This window comes from Trichosurus vulpecula, chromosome 5, assembly GCF_011100635.1.
Source record: "Trichosurus vulpecula isolate mTriVul1 chromosome 5, mTriVul1.pri, whole genome shotgun sequence".
Lineage (NCBI taxonomy): Eukaryota > Metazoa > Chordata > Mammalia > Diprotodontia > Phalangeridae > Trichosurus > Trichosurus vulpecula.
In genome coordinates this window covers 82,842,296-82,865,050 of record NC_050577.1, presented here as the reverse complement: position 1 = coordinate 82,865,050, position 22,755 = coordinate 82,842,296, and the positions used below count along the sequence as shown (strand labels likewise).

At 39.7% G+C, this 22,755-nt stretch overlaps 1 protein-coding gene across 1 annotated transcript in view; it reads right to left on the bottom strand.

The window, feature by feature from the left end:
• The window catches only part of DIP2C (disco interacting protein 2 homolog C), a 592,611-nt gene that overhangs the window by 94,560 nt on the left and 475,296 nt on the right, over window positions 1-22,755 (bottom strand). The window contains exons 21-25 of the mRNA XM_036759139.1: window positions 18,279-18,487; window positions 14,104-14,218; window positions 13,347-13,548; window positions 4,481-4,590; window positions 2,761-2,841 (exon numbers count right to left, since the gene is read on the bottom strand). Coding sequence (XP_036615034.1) covers window positions 2,761-2,841; window positions 4,481-4,590; window positions 13,347-13,548; window positions 14,104-14,218; window positions 18,279-18,487 — 717 coding nt within the window. The remainder of the gene's footprint in view (window positions 1-2,760; window positions 2,842-4,480; window positions 4,591-13,346; window positions 13,549-14,103; window positions 14,219-18,278; window positions 18,488-22,755) is intronic.

Here is a 22,755-nt window from a genome sequence, read left to right as displayed (position 1 = left end):
CTATTTTTAGCCTGAACTATCTCTTTAGATTAATTAGGAGCAGGCATAAGCCAATCAATATATGTGATTCAAATCATACCTTAAAGGGGATTTCTGGAGGGCAAAATCCTGACCGCACATGTGTACTAGTTATCTTGGCTCTGCATGTGCCACTGCTTTCAGCTTTTCGGACAGTGACCAGAGGTAAATACCTTCACCTATCTGACATGAACATCCTCATCTGTAAAATGGGCTAGATAAGTGTAAAGATGCCTCCTAACTCTGAAAACCCTGTGATCCCATGACCTACAGAAACCATTAAGAATCTGGGCAAAGCCACGGAAAAGTGAAGGAAGGATGTTTATGAAATGAACTGGTTGGTGAAATATGAGGGAGAAGAACTAAAGTACTGCATGCACACAAAACCAAAAATGAAAATAGTTTGGAGTTCTGTTTCTCCCCTCTTTCTTGAGGAAAAGATGTAAAGATGTCCTATGCATTGAGCAAGCCTCTCCCAGCTACTTATTGTTCCCCACACACAACATTCTGTTTTCTGCCTCTTGTGAGGCATGTTAGGTGGCACAATGGATAGAGCCCTGGGCCTGGTGTCAGGAAGAGCTGAGTTCAAATCCAGCCTCAGACATTTAACTGCCTGTGTGACCCTGGGCAAGTCGCTTAACCACTGCATGCCTCAATTTCTTCAACTATAAAATAAGGTTAATAATAGCACTTACTTTACAGGATTCTTATGAAAATCAAATGAAATAAAATCTCTAAAGTCCTTAGCACTTAGGCACTTAATAAATGCTTGTTCCCATCCTTTTCCCTTCCCCATGTCTCTGCATAATCTTCCTCATGCCTAGAATGCTTTTCCCTCTTCAACTCTACTTTTAGGAATCCCTAAGTCCACTCAAAATGGCACCTCCTCTCTGAGGCTTTTCCTGATCCTCCCAAATGTTAGCATCCACACTTATGAGCTATCTGTTATTTATTTTGTGTATATTTTGTAATTGGCTTATCTTGTGTATGTTTTGTTTTCCTCAGTAGAATGTAAACTCCTTGAGGGCAGGAATTGTTTTTCATTTTTATCTTTGTATGAAATGCTTAGCACATAACAGATACTTACTGAAAGCTTGAATCGAATTGAGACTTAAAAACTCTAAGACAGAGAAAGCAGTGAGGTTCCTCTGGGCAAGCTAGATCACTAAGAAGGTCTTTTGAGGGGTGAAGAGGAGACATAGAATATAAATTAGGTTGTGTTGTATGTTCTTGTACCTGTCCTGAAAATGACCTTCCTTCAAGTTCCAAAGCATACTTTCAGTTCAAAATTGATGGTAGTCAACTAAAGAATCTGAATCTTTTAAATCTAATCCTCAGACTAATTAGCATTTCAAGAATAACTACAATTAAAACAACTCCAAGGCACCTCACACCTATCAGATTAGCTAATATGACAGAAGAGAAAAATGACAAATGTTGGACATGTGGAAAAATTGGTACACTAATGCACTGTTGGTGGAAGTTGTGAACTGATCTAACTATTCTGGAGAGCAATTTGGAATTATGGTCAAAGAGTTATAAAACTGCATACCCTTTGACTCAGAAATACCACTGTATCCCAAAGAGATCAAAGGAAAAGGACCTATGTGCACAAAAATGTAGCAGCTCTTTTTGTGGTGGCTAAGAATTAGAAATTGAGGGTATGTTTGTGGTAAGTTGTGGTATATGATTGTGATGTAATACTATTGTGCTACAAAGAATGATGAACAGGATGCTTTCAGAAAAACCTGGGAAGATTTATATGAACTGATGCAAAGTGAAGTGAGTAGAACCTCTAGAAGCTCTTCCCCTCCCAGACTGATATCTTTGTGATGGCAAATTGGTCCATCTCTTGTCTCAATTCTTACCTAGCCCTTAGTCATTGAATGGGCATGGCCTCAGACAGACTGAGGCCTGGGGAAGACCTTAATTTAGAAAGGCCAAGGCTACCCACTGTATCCCAGGCCATCCAGAGTCCTCCTGACCTTTGTCTTGCTACTGGACTTCAATGACCCTGGAGAAGAAAGTGAGGCTGACAACTTTGTGAAGTTATGCCTTACTTAAATCCAATCTAATCTAGTCAAGACATCACCCTTGTGATATCCTTGGTCTTCCTCAAAAACAAAGGGATGTCCAATAGCAATGACAAGGGTTGGACTTGAGGCTACTGAGGTCCTCCCTTCAAACTCTCAAACGCTCTGATTCTCTAGAGTCAGGAATACAGGGATTCAAGTCCTACTTCTGATAAATAAGATCTGTGTGACTAGACAAATCACTTAATCTCTTGGTACCGAAGGAAACTTGCAAAGACTTAGACGGTATAGATGAACTACTGATTTGCATCGATAGAGGGAGTTCCCACACCTGGAAGTACCTCACATTGATGAAATCCCAGGTCTGAACCAAAAATTCAACACAATACACACACACATCCATCTTCGAGGTTTTGGGGAGAGGGAGGGATAGAGGAAGAGAGGCAGTCTGCAAACAACGTTGCTAAGTGTAAACTGTACCTACTTGAATTTAAAATCCAAATAATGATAGGTATTCCAAGTTAGATAGAAAAAAAACAATAACCAAAAAGAAGTGATCACAAATTTAAAATTATTTAACACAAGGAAGAGTGAAATTGGAGGAAAAAAAAAGACCAAGTCAGGAATATTATGAAGGGGAGACAACGACACCAAAAACCTCTAAAGAATTAGAACGGAGGTTCTTCAGTAAAAGGCAAAAGTGGCTTACCCTGCAGTTAAGCAGCGTGTACAGGACATGGTCGGGAGTGGTCTGAGCTCTCCACTGCAAAACCTCAGAGAGAAACAGGAACTACAATACAACAAAGCACAATCATTAGGCTCAGGCTATTGGAGCTGGGGCCCTTCACTCTCCTTTCCAGCAACAGAATGAGGCAATTCCGACTGGAAAGCTTTCAGGACCACTTCCACTAGCTGTTTGCCCCAATCCAAACGCCACAGGAAAAAGCAGCATAATTATATTCTGCAGCTAAAATCCTCCGCAAGTATAACTAAGAATAATCAACTTGGTTACAATTTTTAGCCTAACATAATCCAGTGTTTCTTACCCCTGTGATGTTGGCCCACAGACTAAAGTCCCTGGTAGGTGTGCAAACCCCAAATCTGTACAAGGGCAGGAGAACTCAGATCCCCCTACATAAGACATCAATGAGTATTTTTGTCCCTTGCAAGGCTTCAGAAGGTACCCAGAGCCCCTCTGCATTGAGATTTTTTTTAAAAGAGGAAATTTCTAAACTTTTTACCAGACTAAGCACACTATTTCTAGGGGTGATTTCTTCGTGGCAAAAGAAAACATGGTAGTTTCACAATTGTGTACATCCACTGAGTCATTCTCTATGATCATTATAATGCTGGTATCTGACCAATGGTCTGTCCAGCATTATGTGTGTGTGTGGAGAGAGGAGGGGGAGGGAGACAGGGAGAGGGAGACAATGTCAAACACACACACACACACACACACACACACACACACAAAGAAACAAAGTCAGAAAAAAGTCACACACAGAGAGTTGGACACACACACACATGCTCACGTGCATACTATGTACATGTAGGGGAGGTGGAAAGTGATGTGACCCATAGCAAGACAATCTCACAGCCTAGTGAGCTTCTTCATGCTATAGGCTGATGAACCTCTGCTCACCAGCTACAGCTATATAGTGATTTTGCTGTGTCCAACCAACTACATATTTAAACCGAGATTCCTTCTTATCTAGGTGGCCTTGGATATCTGATACAATTAAACATTTAATATCACTTTAGGTCTTTAAATTTGGGAATAACAGGGGAATTTCTAATCCTATGTGTTGGGGAGGTTGGTACTTAAGGTAAAATAATTTTAAAAGAACAGGAGTTTTTGGTTTCTCCTCATTCTCCCTCTCCTGCCCTTGAGACCATGAACTGCTCTGCAGAAACTTGGCTTTCACACCTGGCTTTCTGAGCAGTTTTTTCCTCATAATCTGAAGCATCAAGAGCTTCAGTGAAATGGGGTCAGAAGCAAGGTTTCCACAGGGAGCCCACAGCAGCAAAGAATTGGGGAACAGAAGGGACAAGAGGAACAGGGATATCTGGAACACCAGGTAGCTTAAGGAATGTGGAGTGAAGCCAGGCAAAGCTTTCTAAGAATTCCTTCCTACTTCCCCTCAGTCACCAAATTAAAGAACTAAATACTAGCACCAAGGTCACCCCACTTCCACGTCATTCAATGGTTTTGACCACATGTCTACTGTTGCTCTTGAAAAAGTGTCTATCTGTCCACAAACCCAATAAAACAAACAGCAAATCTGTTTCAGAGAAAAGAGTGAAATGGATTACAGGTGCTGTCAAAGACTTCAAAATACACAGTGACTCCCACGTCTGCTGAGGACTACATTAGCCCTAGATTAGCTTTACATCCACAGAAGCTGCAGTCCAAACATTCCCAGGCTTACCTTTCGGGCCTGATCATTGTCTTCTATCTGACCCAGGTCTCTGCCGCTAGCTTGAGCGATCCTCTTCCCAGACACAAGGTTCCCCACCATCACGGAGGCAGGGCCAATTTCTAATGAGACAGAGCAGAAAATGAATAAAGAAAATCACAAGGTTCTACCCCAAATTAGTATCATTCCCCCTTGGGCAAGAGAGCAAGTGGTCTGACTAATCTAACTTAGAGACAAATCTGGCTATAATAGCTTTTAAAATAAACACATAAATTATAATGAGAGCAAATATGTTAATTCTTTAATATCTTGGGTTGAATCAATCACAATGAAAAGTATTATTTTGGACTCAGGGAGTACAAACTAACTCAGATATAAGCTATTAGCAAATGTCTCTCTCTCTCTCTCTCTCTCTCTCTCTCTCTCTCTCTCTCTCTCTCTCTCTCTCTCTCTCTCTCTCTCTCTCTCTCCCCCCCCCCACTCTCATGCTCACACAATAATACATTCCAAAGCCAAATGAGAAATGACTTCTTGGATTACCTCTGTCTCTGTTCTCCCTTCCATTATTACCCATAATGGAGAATTCCCTGTGTGAAATCTCACATTTTACAACATCTTTTGAGGTAGGTTCTAGGAATGAGATTGTTGGGGTAAGAGGAGGAGGAATCATTTGATTATCCATTTTATTGACTAAAAGATTTCAAGTACTTTCATCAAATCTACAACAAGCGTTTGAAAACAGAAATTGTTTCAAAATAAAAGATGCTGCAAAATCAATGCTTTTTTTTTATTCTACAGTTACTCATAGGAATCTTGGAAGTTAGAGTTCAAAGGGCACCCAGAGATTAACTGCTCCAACTCCCTTATTTTTCAGAGAAGGAAACTGAGGTCCAAAGTCTAAAGACTATGCACAAAACACACAGATGAGAGAGGATGAGAGCTCTCAATTCAGTGTTCCTAGTACACCTAGACTCTGCTTCTTTTTTTCTGGTTTAAGAACACATCATTAAAGTGTAACACAGATATTTTGAAAGAAAGCAGGGTATAGTGGATAGGCCACTGATCTGAACCACTGGGTTCAAATCCTGCAACAGATACTTATTAAATATGTGACCCTGCACAGGACACTGGGCATCTAGTTTCTCATACGTAAAATGAAGAGGTTAGATTTTATGGCCTTTAAGAGCCCCAAATCTATATTCCTATGATCCTGCAACGTGTGGTAACCATGTCTTTAAAAAAACAAAAATAATTGCCTGCATTTTAGGAACTACATAACCCTTCAGAATTTCTAATGACTCCTTGGGTCTCTAGAAACCTAATCTACAGACCTCAAAATATCACCACCAGCAGACATCATGCCTGCATCTTCTTTTTGATAGAATGGCCCTGAGACACCAAGATAGTCATGTTAATGAGACAGAACTGCTAGTTTGTTCAAGCATATTTTGAACTTTAGGGGAGAACATTCCGTGTAGTTTTTAAATACCTATGCCAATAGCATTTGGTGGTGGTGGTGGTGGTGGTGTTTTTTTTCAGGCTAAAATTACATACACATCATAGTCAGATTCTGTTTGTCTGTTCTTGGGAATACATACTAAAATCCTCTGTTCAAATTTTCTTATGTTTGTAAAAAACATCATGCAATCAGAAAAAAGTGCACATGCATTCATACACAAACATACATACACACTAATTGATATGTACACTGATTACAATCCTAACTGTAACCCTCTGTGGGATGGGCTTCACCCTGAGTTCTCAAAGGCTACAACCATGAGAGTGCTGGACCAAGAATAGACCAAGTAGAAATATAGTGCACTACAGTGTATACCAAGCTAGCAATGCTTTGACCATGCACCTGATGTAAGATTATAGGTAGAGACCTACAAACAAGGATCACTGTAGCCAAATTCTGAGAGGATTATCATCAGAAAGTTGGCCACCAAGTCATAATATTTTGGGTGGGGGGCGGTTTACAATAATAATAATAAAAACATTTATACAGTGCTTCCTAGGTGCCAGGCACTGTGTTAAGTGCTTTATAATGATTATTTCATATGGTCTGAACCAAAACCCTCGGAGATAGGTACTATTATCATCCCCATTTTGCAGATGAGGAAACTGAGGCGGGCAGAGATTAAGTAACTTGCCCAGGGTCATACAGCTAGAGTGCCTGAAGTAAAATTTGAACACAGGTTTTCCTGACTCCAGGCTCGGTGCTCTATCCATTGAGCCACCTAGCTTTCTGGCACTCATATAGATCCATCTAATAAGATGTACAAGAGATGTACCTGACTGCCATCGGTGAAGGGAATGCCCAACTTGATAAGCATTCAGATGGACCTATGTCTGTGCACTTAGTGTATATGTATATATGCATGCATGCATATATACATACATATGTGCACATAAATATACACATGGATGGGGCTGGATCTGTGAATTCATTGGTATAAGGAAATCTCCACAAGGAAGGTCTCTACCAGCATAGATCTCTTCTATGACTTACAGTCCTACAGAAATGCCTAGAGCTATGTGATGTGACATAGGTCACACAGTCAGGATGTGTCAAAGGCAGGACTTGAACTCAGGTCTTCTTGGCTCTAAGGCCAGGTTATACTATGTCATTCTGCCTGTGCTTGCATGCATATGTCTATTCTCTCTCTCTCTCTCTCTCTCTCTCTCTCTCTCTCTCTCTCTCTCTCTCTCTCTCTCTCTCCCCCCCCACCCCCTCCCACACCCCCCCCCCAGGAAGGAAGAAAAGAAAGAAGGAAGGAAGCATTTGTTAAGTACCTACTATGTACCAGGCACTGTGCTAAGTGTTTTACAAATATTATGTCATGTTATACTCACAACGACCTGAGGAAATAGGTACTATGATTATCCCCATTTTACTATTGAGGAAACTGAGGAAAACTAAGGACAGATGAATAAATATTTACACATAAACATACATGCCTGAGAGGCAGCTGGTTATAGTATGTGACCTTGGGTAGCTCACAACTTCTCAGTGCCCCCAAGCAACTCTGTAAGGCTGGAAGTTGTACAAGAGTTGATGATATGCACTGGTGGAGTTCCCTAGACTGGTGAAATCATAGGACTGAACCAAAATATCAATGTAAACAAACACACACATACACACAGTCACATGAATGTACAGACACAAACACAAATCCTATACATAAGACACAGATAACTTTGTCCAAAGGATTGGAGGTGGAACAGGGAAAGGCTTGGTTAGTGAATCTGTACTTTATTGTAACAACCACTCTGGCATTTTACTGGTTTGTTTGTGCAGTTGTAGAGAAAGAAAATACATGGTATTGGCTATATAGTAGGTGGTCACTAAATAGTTGCTGGTTACCTAAAAAAAGGCCAGCTTGCTTGATTTTTTTTCTGAAGCTAGGCAGCAGCTCATACTAAATGTCATTCCCAGTCTAGGGGATTACGCCTGACTCTGGTATGGAACCACTCAAAGCCAAGAAAAAAAGGTTATTCTAATGAAGGCAGGGAATCAGAATTTAGGGTTACCCAACCACAGAATTTCAGAGTTGGAATGGAGCTCAGATGCTTGAAAAAGACTCCTACTTGAAAAAGAACTGATTCTCTTCCACATCCAACAAATAGCCATTTAGCCTCTGGTGAAGCCCTTCAGTGACAGGAGAGCCACAAGCTCCCAAGGAAGCCCGTTCTATTGTTGGCCAGCTCCAATAGTTCCGACACTGCAACTTCCCCCTGACTGCTCCCATTTCTGCCCTCTGAGGACAAGCAGAGCAAATCTAATCCCTCTTCCACATGACAGCCTTTCAAATGCTCCCAGCCAGCTACGTTTCTCTTCTCTTCTTCGGGATAAACACCCTGGTTCCTTCAAACGATCTTCCTATTGCATTGATTCGAGGCCTTCAACCATCCCAGATGCCGTCTACTGGACGCCCTCCAGCTTATCAGCACCCAGAACTGAACACAATCCTCAGATGACAGTAACCTTCACAGAGGGATTTCTGGGTTGCCATTCTGGGAGTCTGGTTTCAGGCAATTTTTAAACTAGTGAGAACGTGTGATAATCAAACTGTGCCTAATGTGTTTAGCAAAGCCTTTGTTGATTTTCATGTACTTTTGTGTGTGTGTATGGGGAGGGGGCGGAGAAAGGATTAGCTTTTTCTTTGGTAAAATGATCGTGCTGCAGAAGAATACTCTCCTCATCAACAAAATACAAAGGAAACTTGGTACCATAACTGTGTGGCCAAAATGAATGGAACTGCTATACTACTTAGAGCACATTTGATTTAATTGCTTTTGCATGGATAATTAAATACCTTTATAGTATGCATCCTTGCTTGTTAACTATTAGCTTTCTCTCGTTAGTGCTTATTTGTTGGTGTCTTAAGTCACTTTGACTGAGGGCTAGGCAAGATGTTCCTTTTAACCAGATGTCTAGAGGTTGATCTAATGTACATATGGATGACAGTCTTTTTGAGGGACATCAGGCTTCCATGTTGGATTTTTTGGAAGACCTTTAGAACTAGGCTAGACAGGTCCTCTCTTCTACTTACTTCTACTAACCTCAATTGTATGCAACTTTAGGCTACCTGCTCTTCACAGAGCCCTGAAAACTTATTTCTCCAGTTGTTGCTAGGAGACAGAAGACTTTCTAGTTACACCTCATTTATAAAATCTGTCCTTCCTGAGAACAGATGATTTTCCTCTCTACTTAAAGAGAGGATGGTGTGGAAGAAAAATTCTTGTAGCATATCACCCTTCTTCCAAACTGAATCTATAAAATGGAGATGTACCCCCAGAATGCAGGCATCTGAAGGTCCCATTTATTCCTTCCCATTTATAGATTTATCAGCATCTACACTTCTAGTTCTTATTGATCTTTCTACCTTACAATGGTTGACAAATTCATATTGGAGCACAGGCTGAGGCTTTATCTAGAAGAGATGCTGCAAAACAGATAATTCATAACCACAAGAAACATTTCTTCCCTTTGAGTCACTGCTGCTCTCCATGGACTATGCTGCACACTGTGCTAAGTGGCATTCTCCTCCAGCCTCTCTGATGAAATGCATCCCTGGGAATCTCAAAAACTCTGCCACTGCTGCTTGTTTTCACTGTATTGTAGCCAGTCGCATTGGCAGTTTTATGGCCAATTAATGTCTTCATTGCTGAATACAGATATATCTATTCAATGTTTCATCAAAATAATTGTGCTCTAAAAGAATGAAGATGAAACATGCCACCTATCTCCTGACAGAGAGGCAATGAACTTTATATGCACAGAGACATATTTATTCATATATGGCCACTGTGGGAATTTGTTTTGCTGGACGGTGTAGCTACATATTAAGGGCCTTGTTTTTCACTTTTTAAAATCTGTCCAACAAAGGTGTGTGCCAAGGGGAGTAGAACAGTTTAATAAAATACTTGTTACTTTAAAAAAATAAACTATAAACAATGAAAAGTTTTCAAAAATTAATTATGCACTATTAGCATGGTGCTAATGGAAAGGTGGTGCTCCTCAGAGCTGCTACCAATGACATATATACATACATATATATATATATATATACACATACACGCACACATATACATATATGGGGGGGAAATTGTTTTAAGGTCATATTACGGTGTTATTCACATAAAAAATTCACATAAATTGTTTTAAGGTCATATTACAGTGTTATTCACATAAAAAATTCACATAAATTCACATAAAAAATGCTGAATAAATATTTTAATTGTGATCATAATTTGACTAGTAGAGCTAGAAGGGAAATTTTGAAATCCTCTAGCCCACTCATCTGACATATGAGGAAACTGAGGTTCAGAGAAATAAAGTGCTTTGCTTAAGATCACACCAGTCAGTGCCAGGTTCTGTGCCATGTGCTTTGCAAATATTAATTCATTTGATCCTCACAATAATTCCAGGAGGTAGGTACTGTTATCCCCATTTTTCAGATGAGAAAACTGAGGCAAACAGGGATTTAATGACTTGCCCGATGTAACAAATCTAGTCAGTGCCTGAGGTTGGATTTGAACACAAGTCTTCCTGGTTTCCTGATTTCCACTGCATCACTTAGCTACATATTTATTAAGTGACAGGGTTCGGACTTGAACCCAAGTCTTTTGATTCCAAGAGTATATTGACGAAAAAGGAAAAAAAAAAACATTTTAAAGAGTAAAGTCTAAAGGGTTGGTCTAGACAATCCCAAAATACCAAACACACCAAAGGAGTACTAAATCTCTCCACTGCTACATCCTTTTGAGTCTCAGATTCTAGCAAAGTGGGCTGTGCTTCACATACCACAACATTTTTAGTTTTGCGAACTTGTTCAATCATCCAGATGGATGTCAGTTTTTCTCTTTAGATGATGCCTATAATGACCTGTAGGGTAGGAAAGGAATTCTCCTTGACCCATGACAAACTAATTGATCCCTCCGGTCATTGGAACTGCATCACATTTTGGGGCATGTCTCCAACATAAACCTTTTGACTGAATCTAACTGGCCCTTTTCTTACTCTGCTCACCTCTCAAGGACTCACTTTTCTTCCTTTGTATCTAGAACCACTGATTGTCTGGGTCACTCACTCAAAGCCTGCAGTAATGAATTGGCTCTTAAATAGTCAAGTGGGCACTGAGCTGCAGAATGCAATCACGTCATACTTCACACTAACAACCCCACGGTAAGTTCTGATCCTGTTATAAATTTTAATAAGACAGAGACAGATATGCCTAGATAAAGTAATTGTTGTTTTATGATTCCCAACATTATTTATGTTCTGAGATGATATGAGACACAAAAGGTGATTTTTCATCCTTTTAACATGTTCACAGAAGTGTGATGCATTGTGTTTCCTAATGTCTCCCTGAACAGAGCTGTTATACATATGTTATTTAGAGAAATGGATATATCTCTGGGAACCACAAGTCTATTTATGAGAGTAACCAAACAAGCCAAGAATTGAGAAAAAAACAAAAGAAGGTGAGATAAATTTTTGAACAATTTCTGTCATGTTACCATCTAGGAAAGTCATTAGGAGATGGAAATTATTCAAGAAAGAAATTATTCAAATTTCCCAATTAATAAAAGAAAGTATAATTTTTCTAGAAAAGGAGAAAATAATTCTAACTAGCTGGGTCTCATTTTAAGAGACTTTGCCTATGTTAGAAAAGGACTGATAATCTTTCTGTATTTATGGATATATTTAAGGTACTTCTTCATCAAAGTGTAACTCCAATGGCTCTCTGGAATGTAGAAGTAATCCTGGGTTTTTGGACCCTGGTAGAGTGTTCTGCTGGGAGAGTGTAAACTTTGGCTGACATGATGATGATGAAAAGGCTTACAGTATGGCAACGTATTGTCTATCTCTTGTTGAAGAAATGGATTGGCCGTATCTGGAAATTATCCTCATGAGGTGGTGAATTCTTTCCTTTCTTCCCCTCCCTCCCTCCCTTCCTTCCTTTTTGTTTCTGTCATAACTTATCATAAGTAGCAGTGAATAGAGGGCTGGATTCAGAGTCAGAAAAAGTTGAGTTCAAGTTCTGTCTTTGACACATACTGGCTATGTGATCTTGGGCAAGTCCCTTGACCTCCATGGCCTCAGCTGTTTTCCATATATGTAATAATTGCATTAGATTGCCTCTAAAGTTCCAGCTCTAGACCTATGATCCTATAAGCCAGCGCTGTCCAAAATGCAGCCCGCCAGCCACAGTGTGATTTATGTCGCCTGCCTACAAGCATAGAAATTTACATAAATGCTTTAGTAACCAAAGCCAAGCCACCGCAGAGTTCTCACTTAAATGGGAAATCAAAATATATTTTCTATTGTTTCAATGAAAACGTAAGGTTGGATAGCCCTGCTATAATCTATAGAAAAGTAGACAATCTGAATTCATAGAGAGAGTAGTTTTCAATGGGAATTCCCTATACAAATGAAATCATAGATCTGGATTACAAAAACAACTCTCTAAGACCATCTAACAAAGCAGAGGTAGGATTGGTGGAGGAAACTTCTGACCTTTGAAATATTCAAGTAATAAATAAATTGAAAATAAGACTCAAAATGCTAATAGAATGACTAACAAAAAATGAGGTCACAGTTTTTCATTTGTATAGTGCTCAAGGTAGAGGGTTGTGAAGTGAAGAGAACATTAGACCTAGAATTTAAATACCTAGGCTTCAGACTTTGGAGCTTGGCAATCTTGAACAAGTCTCAACTTTTCTGAGTGTTCCAATTTCCCCAAATAACCCCATGAAGTAAGGAGAAAGAATAGTATTCAGGCCCATTTTATGGATGAGAGTATCGAGATACAGCCAAATTAAATGACTTATCCAAGGTCCCAGAGCTGCTTCACACCGGAGTGAAGATTAGGGTTGCATCTCTTTACTTTTCAGCCAGTGTACACTTTCTCCAGGGATATACTGGAACTGGCTCAGGAGAGCCAATTGTTATGTTTTCAGTTTGAACCTCAGAAATTAGCAAAAACTCCAAATAAGGTCTTGATTTCTTGTTACGTTGATTGTCTCGAAATAAGAAAGTGATGGAAATGTTTATGATGCAGATTAAACATAAAAACTGTGTTGTGCGTTTTTGGAGAGTCAGATTGAACATTCACCAGCACACTCCTTTTGTTATCACCCTAGAGATATGAGGTTAAAGGAACTAGAAAGCAATTACTGGTTCAGCAGACAAATGTTTCTACAAGAGTTCTTATTTTCATCATCTGGCTGGTCTTCACTGACTTTAGTTTCCTTCTTTGTGAGGCCCCAGTGAATCAGAATGTACAATGAAGAAGTTAAAAGGTAGTAGAGTCTTAAATGCACAAATTGTCCACCTGAGAAATAAATCCACTACAGTTATTAAACATACCTGGTTGCTTCTGTCTAGGCTTTGGCAGGTTGGTAACACAAGTATGCGGGCACATCAAGACATTGCAGGGATGGAGAGAACCTTCCAGAAAAAGTTGCTTGGTCTCCGATAAGTGTATTCCTCCCAGGGGTGTTTTGGGAAGGGTGTTTGCTGGAACCAGAGCTAAGCAGTAAACCCCAACTTGATGGATGCTATCGATAGCCTAGAAAAATTCCAAAAAGCATTTCCAGTATGTACAAAATCAGAAACATTTGCTAACTGTTTATAAAAGTGAGTCAAGCAATGCCCAATACCAATGAGCAATACTAGTGATGAGGCCCATGTAAAAACCCTAATAATTCAGAAACATGCATGGCCTTTCTAACCCCTCAATGAGCTGGTTTTCTTACCTGGGGTTTTTGAAATGTCAGTGATAATCCAGGATGAAGTGAAGAAAGAGAATGTAACATTTAGGATGGCAATAGTGAACTTTTCCCTTTGGGCCTCATTGAAGTGAAAAGCATCAGGAATAGGGTTCTGCAAACCCTTCTGATCTACTGTTATTAATCTGTTTGACCAGTTACCTGGAAACAGACTATCAGTTTCACATCTGATACAATGTCTGTTCAGAAGTAATGAAAAAAACCAGAATACAACAGTAAGAAAGGGGGACAAAACCTATGGCTGATAAGGGTCAGACAGTAACCTTAGCCACTGAATAAGATGCTGAGAAGTAAGAAAAAGGAAAGAGAGTTTTCAAGGCTAACAAAAGAATTACCTGCAGAACTCTGCTCATCCACTGAAAGCTATCTTCCTCTGTGGAATCCGGTCTCTGCTCTGCAACAATAACGATCCTTTCATCATGAAGGACAGTCACTGAAAACACAGCTATTCTGTGGAAGGCAGGAAAGGAGGGCAACGAGTAAGAAGAATGTTCTGTGGATAGACACCATGTGGATTTTCACTGCTTCAGAAAGGAACTTTTTATAACCATTATTAATTATACAGTTCAGGAGATCACAGCTCCAACTAATACTTCTTCAAAAGGCAAATTGTAACTTCCGGCTCCCACATACTTATTAGTGTAAGAATAGCTTTGGGGGAGAAGGGGAGGGAAGCAAGGGTGAGAGAGGAGAGCCTTAAAGAGGGGGTGAGAGCGAAAACAGCACTAGGCTTCAAAATGGAACTTGAAACCTTTGCCTCCAGTAACCTTCAAGTAACCATGACAAGTTTTTATATCTTTTAATAAAGATTTCAATGTGTAATTATGTAAGGGCTACAGAAAATAGCAGTGTAGGAGTCTACAGCGCAACACTGATGTCAGTATTTCATCACCTGAGGATGGACCTACAGGGTAGCTCTGTCTCAGGAACTCAGGGGGTTTCACTTTCAAAACTGAGGACTCTGGCTTTTCCTTTAAGCAAGCCCACCTTTCCACAGCTAGGTGTTGCAGGGGACAGAGCACCGGGTCTGCAGTCAGGAATATCTGTGTTCAAATCCAGCCTCAGACATTTATTTACTACCTACGTGACCTCTGGGCAAATCACTTAACCCCTATTTCCTCAGTTCTTCGTCTGTAAAATGGGAACATGGCAAACCACCCCAATATCTTTTTCAATTCGTCCGTGGGGTCATAAAGAGTTAGACACAACGGAACAACTGCACACCAACAACCTTTCCACAAGATTATGATCATGGGATCATTGGCCATTAAGAATTGGAAGGAACTTTAAATACCATATAGCCCAAGACACTCTTTTTATTGATAAGGAAACTGTAGCCAAGACAGAGGAGCTAACTCATTCAAAGTCACTTTGTGTGTTGGTGGTTAAGGCAGACTCAAAGGCTCTTTGAAGATCTCTTGATTTCATGTCACAGATTTCATAGTTCCTTTTATGCAGCCAGGATGGGAAGCCATTAAGGGAGCTATTACCTTATTTTGGTGGTAGACAAGTCTTAGCCATTCACAGGCTTCTTAATAAGCTAAAGATTGCTCCAAAAAGCATTTTACAAGTTTGGTGTGCTTTACTGGCAAGAATGGGGGAGACATGGTTAACGGTAGTCTGTCTGAAAGAGATTAGGGGCTTTAGTGGATTGCAAGCTCCATATGAGTCAGCAGCCAGTATAACTTTGGACTGAGTTTAAATTCAGCCACAGATATTTACTAGCTATGTCACTTAACTCCTATTTGCCTCAGTTTTCTCAATTCTAAAATGGGCATAATAGTACCCACCCCTCAGTACTGTTGTGATAATTCCCAGTGTTTTTGTTAGTACTGCAAAAGATAATATTTGTAAAAACACTTAGCACAGTAGTTGGCATAAAAGAGGTGCCTAATAAGTCTTCCCTTTCTCCTCCCCTTTCTTCCTCTCTTCCACCTTTCCTCCTCCCTCCCTCCCTCCCTTCTTTCCTTTTTTCCTTCCTCTCTCCTTTCCTCTCTTCCATCTTTCTTCCTTAATGCAGAGTGTGGTTTGCTCTGTACCTTATTTGGGAGTTGCCTGGGAAACTGAGAGGCACTGAAATGTTTGGACTGAGTATAGAAAGGGGCAACCAGGAAAGTGTTCAATGCAAGGCACTGAACACGTCACAGAAGAATAGGCTGAAGACACTGGGGATGTATAGAAGAAGAGTACGCTTAGAAGGACGTGAGATCTATATGCAAGCACCTGAAAATCTGTCACATGTAGGAAGTAGATGCATTCTATCTAGACGTGGGAGCAAGGAATAGTGGCTGCAAAGAGACGAATTTAGGTTTGATGTCCAGAAAAGACTTCTTAAACGTCAGAGTTGTCCCAAAGTGGAATGAGCAGCTTTGGGAGGTGGTGGATCTCCTCTTATTGGAAGTCTTCCAGCAGACGCTAGTGATCACTCATTCAGTATGTTTTACTAAGGATTTCTTTCCTGAATGGGTTGTACAAGAGGGCTGGTGAGTTCTTACCAACTCTAGAGGAATTATGGAGGAGAGGAGGGAGAATCAATGAGTGGAGCTAGCTTTTTATAGGAGTTTCACATAGAAAGAGAGGGTAGAAGATAGCTTGAAGGGATGGCATGGACAATTCATTTTTTTTTTAAGGATGGGGGAGATTTGGGTATGTTTTATGCAGAACATAAAGAGTCAGTGGATAAGGAGAGATTGAAGTTTGCCAAGAGAAGGAATGATCAAAGGAACAGGTCATGGACGAGAAAGGAAGGTTTCAAGTAGAGTAGTTGGCTTAGGCAAGAAAGATCACCTTTTCCTCTGAGATTACAGCAAAAGGAAGAAAGACTGCGGTATGAAGGTGGGGGGATTTTAGATACAGAATTGCAGTGGAACCTGTAATGAATAGCCTAAATCTTATTAGTAAGAGCCGATCAGCAAATAAGTCTTTGTTGAAAGGAAGCAGAGATGGGCAGGAGATGTAGGTTGAGAAGAGAAGATCTGGAATAGATGTGGGGATTTAAAAAGATAGGGAACCAGGGAAGAGAAAAAGGATGGCAAGGTACCAGTGGGAGCCTAGCTGATACTAAATAAAATATGTTTCTGGCATATACACACTCAGAATGGTTGTTAACTTTCCCTAGTGTTGTTCAGTAAGATGGTGGATGATAGATCTTACCTAGAGTTGTAGATTGGAAAGGGATTTTAGGGCAGGAGGTACCATCAAATCGAACCAGTTAACTCTAGTGCCAAGATTACAGAAGGAGGAAGCTGAGGCCAGATAAAACATGATGAACTTGGAAATAAGGAAGATGTGGAAAGAATGGAAAATACAGTGAGGACAAAGAATAGGTCCAGGTGTAGTAAAAGCATCTGGAGAAATGGAAGGATAGAAGGCTATGGTTAGACAGAGGAATTTCAGGGTTGCGTGTTATGGAAATGGTACTCTTCCGAACAATGAAGAAATGAAGACTGATTATAGTGGAGTGGAGTGCAGGACACGAGGAATGAAGATGAACTGGGAAATCAGAATGTTTTGGATAGACCAACATGTATATTTAAGTACAGAGGCAGAGCCTGGGGTGGAGAGGAAGACTGGGAGCCAAGTACTGAGCTTTCTTTGAGAAAGGAGATAGAATGACCCGGGGATCAGTAGGTAACAGCTACCAGGATTTGGACAGGGCGATATATCTGGATAAAGTGAATCTCAAAAGGAGAAGTTGATAAGTGATGACAGCATAAGAAAGGTCTGAAAGTGGGAGAAGCAAACAGGGTGCTTGGCCTTCCTCCTAGGCTGGTGTGTTGGTGTAGAGGTGATAGGGAAGGTTAATGGGCATAAGAAAAAACTTCCTAGCAAGCAGAGTTAGCCAAAAGTAGAATGAACTGCCTTAGGAAGTGGAAGTTTCTCTAAGTAGAAGTTGGAAGCCGACTCTGTTGTAGACATACTAGAGAAGATGCCATTGGACCAAGTGGCTCAGATTTCTTGCTGATTCTGAGACTCAATTGCTCTAAAACTTCTCAAAGTACTTTCCGCTCCTTTAAAATAGAGATAATGTTACTAATAAACTCTGCCAATGTCACAGAGGTGTTGTGAGATAAAATGAGATGGGAAATGTGAAGGTCCTTTAATAATGTAAGTGTTAGATGTAAGACATTATTGTTATTCTATGAAAGTATAGCTTAAATCTAACAGTGCCTAGAAAGGAAAAGGTTTTAATGAAGATTACAGTGAACAATCCAAGAGGCATTACACTAATACTGTCATATTTAAACTTTCACCTTAAGAGATCTTTTGGTATATTCTCATACATTTTACAAGCCTTGCAAAGTTTCCAAAGAATCATAGAGATTTCAGAGTTGAGAGAGCCTTCAGAGGTAAGCCGGTACAACTGCCTCATTTTACAGATTAGAGGACTGAGGCCCAGCAAGGTAAAGTGAATTGCCCTGTTTTACCATTTTTCATCTTCACATCACAAAAGACTTGTCTGATCTGCATATTAAAAATGGAACTAGGTTAAGAAGGAATTGTAACTCACCTTCCTCTGTAGACAAATTTCATTGGTTCTACTGCCAATGCTGTTGCTACAATGTCATCAGCATTGTGTCTTCGCCCACTGACAACCATCAGGCCATCCATTTTACCCACCACAAAGACAAGTCCACCGGGACCAATAAATCCCAATAATCCTGTCCTTATAAATGGGTATTCGCTGATTGGAGCCCCTGAACTTGTCATAGGAAACACCTAAGGAAAAACATACAGAAGCTTCTCAGTACTACTTTCATCTTCATATTGTTAATTGTACTATGTTTTATGTCAGAGATCCCAGTAGTGTGCGAAATATATTCCTAATAAGCATAAGGAATATTCTGGGCCCTGATAATCCCTGCTGCCAAGGAGGCTGGGGCTGGTAGATTGCTTGAACCCGGGAGTTCTGAGCTTCAGTGGCCTGAAGCTGACTGGCTGCATTGATTCCAGAAGCAGTTAGGCAAGCCTCTAGCATGGAGGGGGCAACCAGGATGGCCAAGGTGGGGTAAACTAGCTCAGCTTAAAAAGAGAGCAGATCAAAGACTGTTTACAGGCTTAGACCAAAAGTGACTACTGTACTTTCTGTTTGAATGAGATAGGGAGAGCAAATCTCAAAAAACAAACAAAATCACAGAACATTAGAGATGAAAGTGACTTTCCACATCATCTCGTTGACATTGAACTTCATGATCAATGAAGGCTTCCCTTCCATAATATTCTTGAGATGTGGTTATCCAGTTTCTGATTGAAAACATGAGCCCCAAATGGAAGGAAAGCCTATTATGGAATGTTCCCCTCTTGGTTTTTTCTTGAATCCTAGAATTTTAGAACTAGGAAGGCCTAACCCCCATATTTTGTAAATGGGAAACTGAGACCAAGAAAGGAAAAGTGACTTGTCCAAGTACTGAACAGCAAATCTGTGGTTTTTAGTTTGTTAATAAAACTCCTTTAGATACACTTGGCAAGGAAACAAATAGGGGAAATTAAGGATCACCCAAAGCAACCAGGAAACATACTATAGGTGTTTTTATACCCATTTTGCAGATGAGAAAACTGAGAATCATAAAAGTTAAATGACTTGCCCAGGGTCACAAAGCAAGAAAGTGTCAATGGCTATTTTTCTTCACTTCAAGTTCAGAGCTCCTTCCCTCATATTACACTGCCTGTTTAACTACATTACATGCCAACTTAAAAAAAAACAGTTTTATTTGTATCTTTACTTTTATGTCACCTTCATTTTCCTCTATGTTCCTCCCTCTAGCTTCTCCCAGAGAGCCATCCCTTATAAAAGATTTTTTTTTAAGAGAGAGGGGGAAAAACAGCTTCTCCTCAATTGATGCTACGTACTTGGTTTCCAGTTCTTTGCTAAAACAAAAAAGTACTGCTAGAAACATACTGTTGTATGAGAGACCTTTCTTTTTTGTCAATGGTAAACTGGAAACCAAAAGGACTAGAGAACTGATAAAACTAAAAATCCTGTTCTCTGAAAAGCCTCTTTTCTTCCATTTCTTCTGTAATTTCATTTGTTCCTAATCTTCTACTTACCTTACAATCCATAAGAAGGGTTCACTCAACTGCAGGGATTTTCTTAGGGTTAGATAAATTAATAATAATATTCACTTATATTTATATGGTATTTTATGACCACTGAGGCAGCAAGGTAGTACAGTGGATAGAGTACCAGACCAGGAGTTGGGAAGATTCATCTTCCTGAGTTCAAATTTGACCTTAGATACTTACTTACTGTGTGTGACCCGGGGCAAACAACTTAACCTTGTTTGCCTCAGTTCCCTCATCTGTAAAATGAGCCAGAGAAGAAAACAGCAAACCACTCCAGCATTTTTGCCAAGTAAACCCCAAATGGGGTCAATGAAAAATTGGACAAAACTGAACAACAACAAATTATGACCACTGGGTACTTTATGAACCTAATTTGACCATCACAACATCCTTGTGAAGGAGAGATGTTCACAATATCCTTCATATTACTATCCCCACTTTATTAATGAGGAAACTGAAGTTCAGAAAGGCTAACTGGCTTCCAATAGCTAGTATCTGAAGTCTTGTGACCCCAAGTGTAGTGCTTTTCCTACCATGTCATCTCACTTTAATCTTCCTTTCATTCATACATAAGATATTTCCCTGTAAATCCCACCCAGTAACTTCTCTGGACCAATAGACTTGATGAACTTCTTCAGATGGCAGCCCTTCAAGTATCTCATGATATCTACCATGGCCTTCCTAAATCTTTTTCCCCCCCTGCTATTTATATCACTGCTTCCAGACTGCTCACTACCTGGGCACCTTTGTCTAGATATGTTCTCTAGTGTCAACTGACTTCTTAAATGATGATCAAATAAGTGCTAATTAATTCAACTGAAGGCAGGACATTCAATGTTTATAAGTAAAAAAGATATAACAATACACACAATGACTACAATCACATGCATGGTAAAAATCACATCAAAAGAATCAAAACTGAATTCTCTGAAATTCCAATGACCAAGCTTGGCCCCTAAGAAGAGATATGAGATGGCACTCTCCTGTTCCTTTTTTTTTTTTTTTTTTTTTGCAGAGGTGGGAGAAGATGCATATGGAACACTGCCTGTAACATTGGATTTTTTCAATGTGTTGATTAATTTTGCTGAACTTTTACTACTTCTCTTTTTCAGTCTTTATTTTAAGGGATGACTATCTGGGAGGAGGAAGAAAAAGGGATTCACTGGGAAATGCAAATGATATAAAAACAAGAAATGTCAATAAAATCTATTTAAAATTCATGGACATTAAAATGAATATATAAGTAAAATTAGAATTCATGTTTAGTTGCAAAAATATGTGATGTCATTCATGAAGATGTTACTTTCTCTTATTACTCCCTTTAATGAAAAAGAGAAATGTGAGAGAAATAAATCAAAATATAAAAGTAGTCTCTGAGCTAATGGATAAATAAATCACGTATGAAAGGATACATATGTTTACTTAGGCAAAGTCAGGTCTGGATTTAAAGGATATTTTTAAAAGCTGAATACAGATTCAAAAAAATTATGAAGATTATAATTCCAAAAAACTGACATACCCAGGACAGTATCACAGGGAACACTATGAAAGGCAGGGAAAATATAGGCCCTATTCTCACAGAGTTAACCCTCTAAGAGAAAGTGGGTTAAACTATTACTGCTTAGATTTTGGATGCATTTATTGCTCATGAATACCAAACATTTTGCTTTCATCTTTAAGGATTTATCAAACAAATTATTCATTCCATGTAAATTGCTTAGTAAAAGCTAGGTGGTGCAGTGGATAGAGTGCCAGGCTAGAAGTTAGGAAGACCTGAGTTAAAATTCAGCCTCAGACACTCAATAAGCTGTGACTCTAGGCAAGTCAGTAACTTCTGTTTACCTCAGTTTCTTTATCTGTAAAATAAGGATAATAATCTTGAATCCATTAATTCTAATAGCACCAAAACCTCTCAGGATTATTGTGCAAATAAAATGAGATAATATTTGCAAAGTGCTTTGCAAACCCTAAAGCACTATATAAATGCTAGCTTTTAAAAAATTATTATTATGTCAGAATGACAGAACCATGGATTGCTAAATGTGCTTTCTGTCTGTCCTGTGATAAAATATGGAGGAAAACACTGAAGGGCCATAAGATTCCTGACCATTTAGCTTATGGGAAAGATAGAGATTAGATGCTCATAAGTATTTATTGTGTTCAAAGCCTGTATTAGGCAGGGGAGGGAGAAACAAAGTGGAAATAAGACATTGGCCCTGGGCCTTCAGGGAGCTTACCGTCTAGCAGAGGGGGAAAACATGGCCACAGAGAGCAATTGTCCATACTGTTTACCCCAAATTCATTCTGTCTCAACACTAAGCTCTCCTTAGTTCCCATTTGCTCACTGTCCCACAATGCACATTTACTTACATTCTGGAGCAGAATATTTATATGACAATTCACACATATTTTTAGATGTTTATTGGTTCTGTTGGCTTATCCAAATTAAGTATTAGATAGAAAGCCCCTTTAGGGAAGGATCCTAGGAGCATTGGTGTAGAGCTGGAGAGGATCTCAGAGGCCAGACTCCAAACCCCATCATTTTAAAGATCAAGAACTGAGGGCCAGAGGTGGCATGTGACTTGCCCAATGTCATAGAAGTCACAAATGACACAGCTAGGATTGAAAACCCAGGTCCTCTGAGGTCCGTGGTCTGTGGGACATTCATTCATTCACTCAATACTTTTTTGACGCTTACTCTGGGCCAGCACTGTGCTATGTGTTTTGGAGAATGCAAAGATACGTAACTCATGTTTCCAGCCCTCAAAGAGCTTACAGTCTAGTTGCCATGTTGCATACTACTTCCCAAAATGCCATATGAACACAAGCACATAAGTACTTTCTGACCAACAGATTAATGAGTGCCAGAGAAAAGCGCTCTGTTCCCGAAACCAGCCACTACACTGGAGTGACGCAAAAGGTCT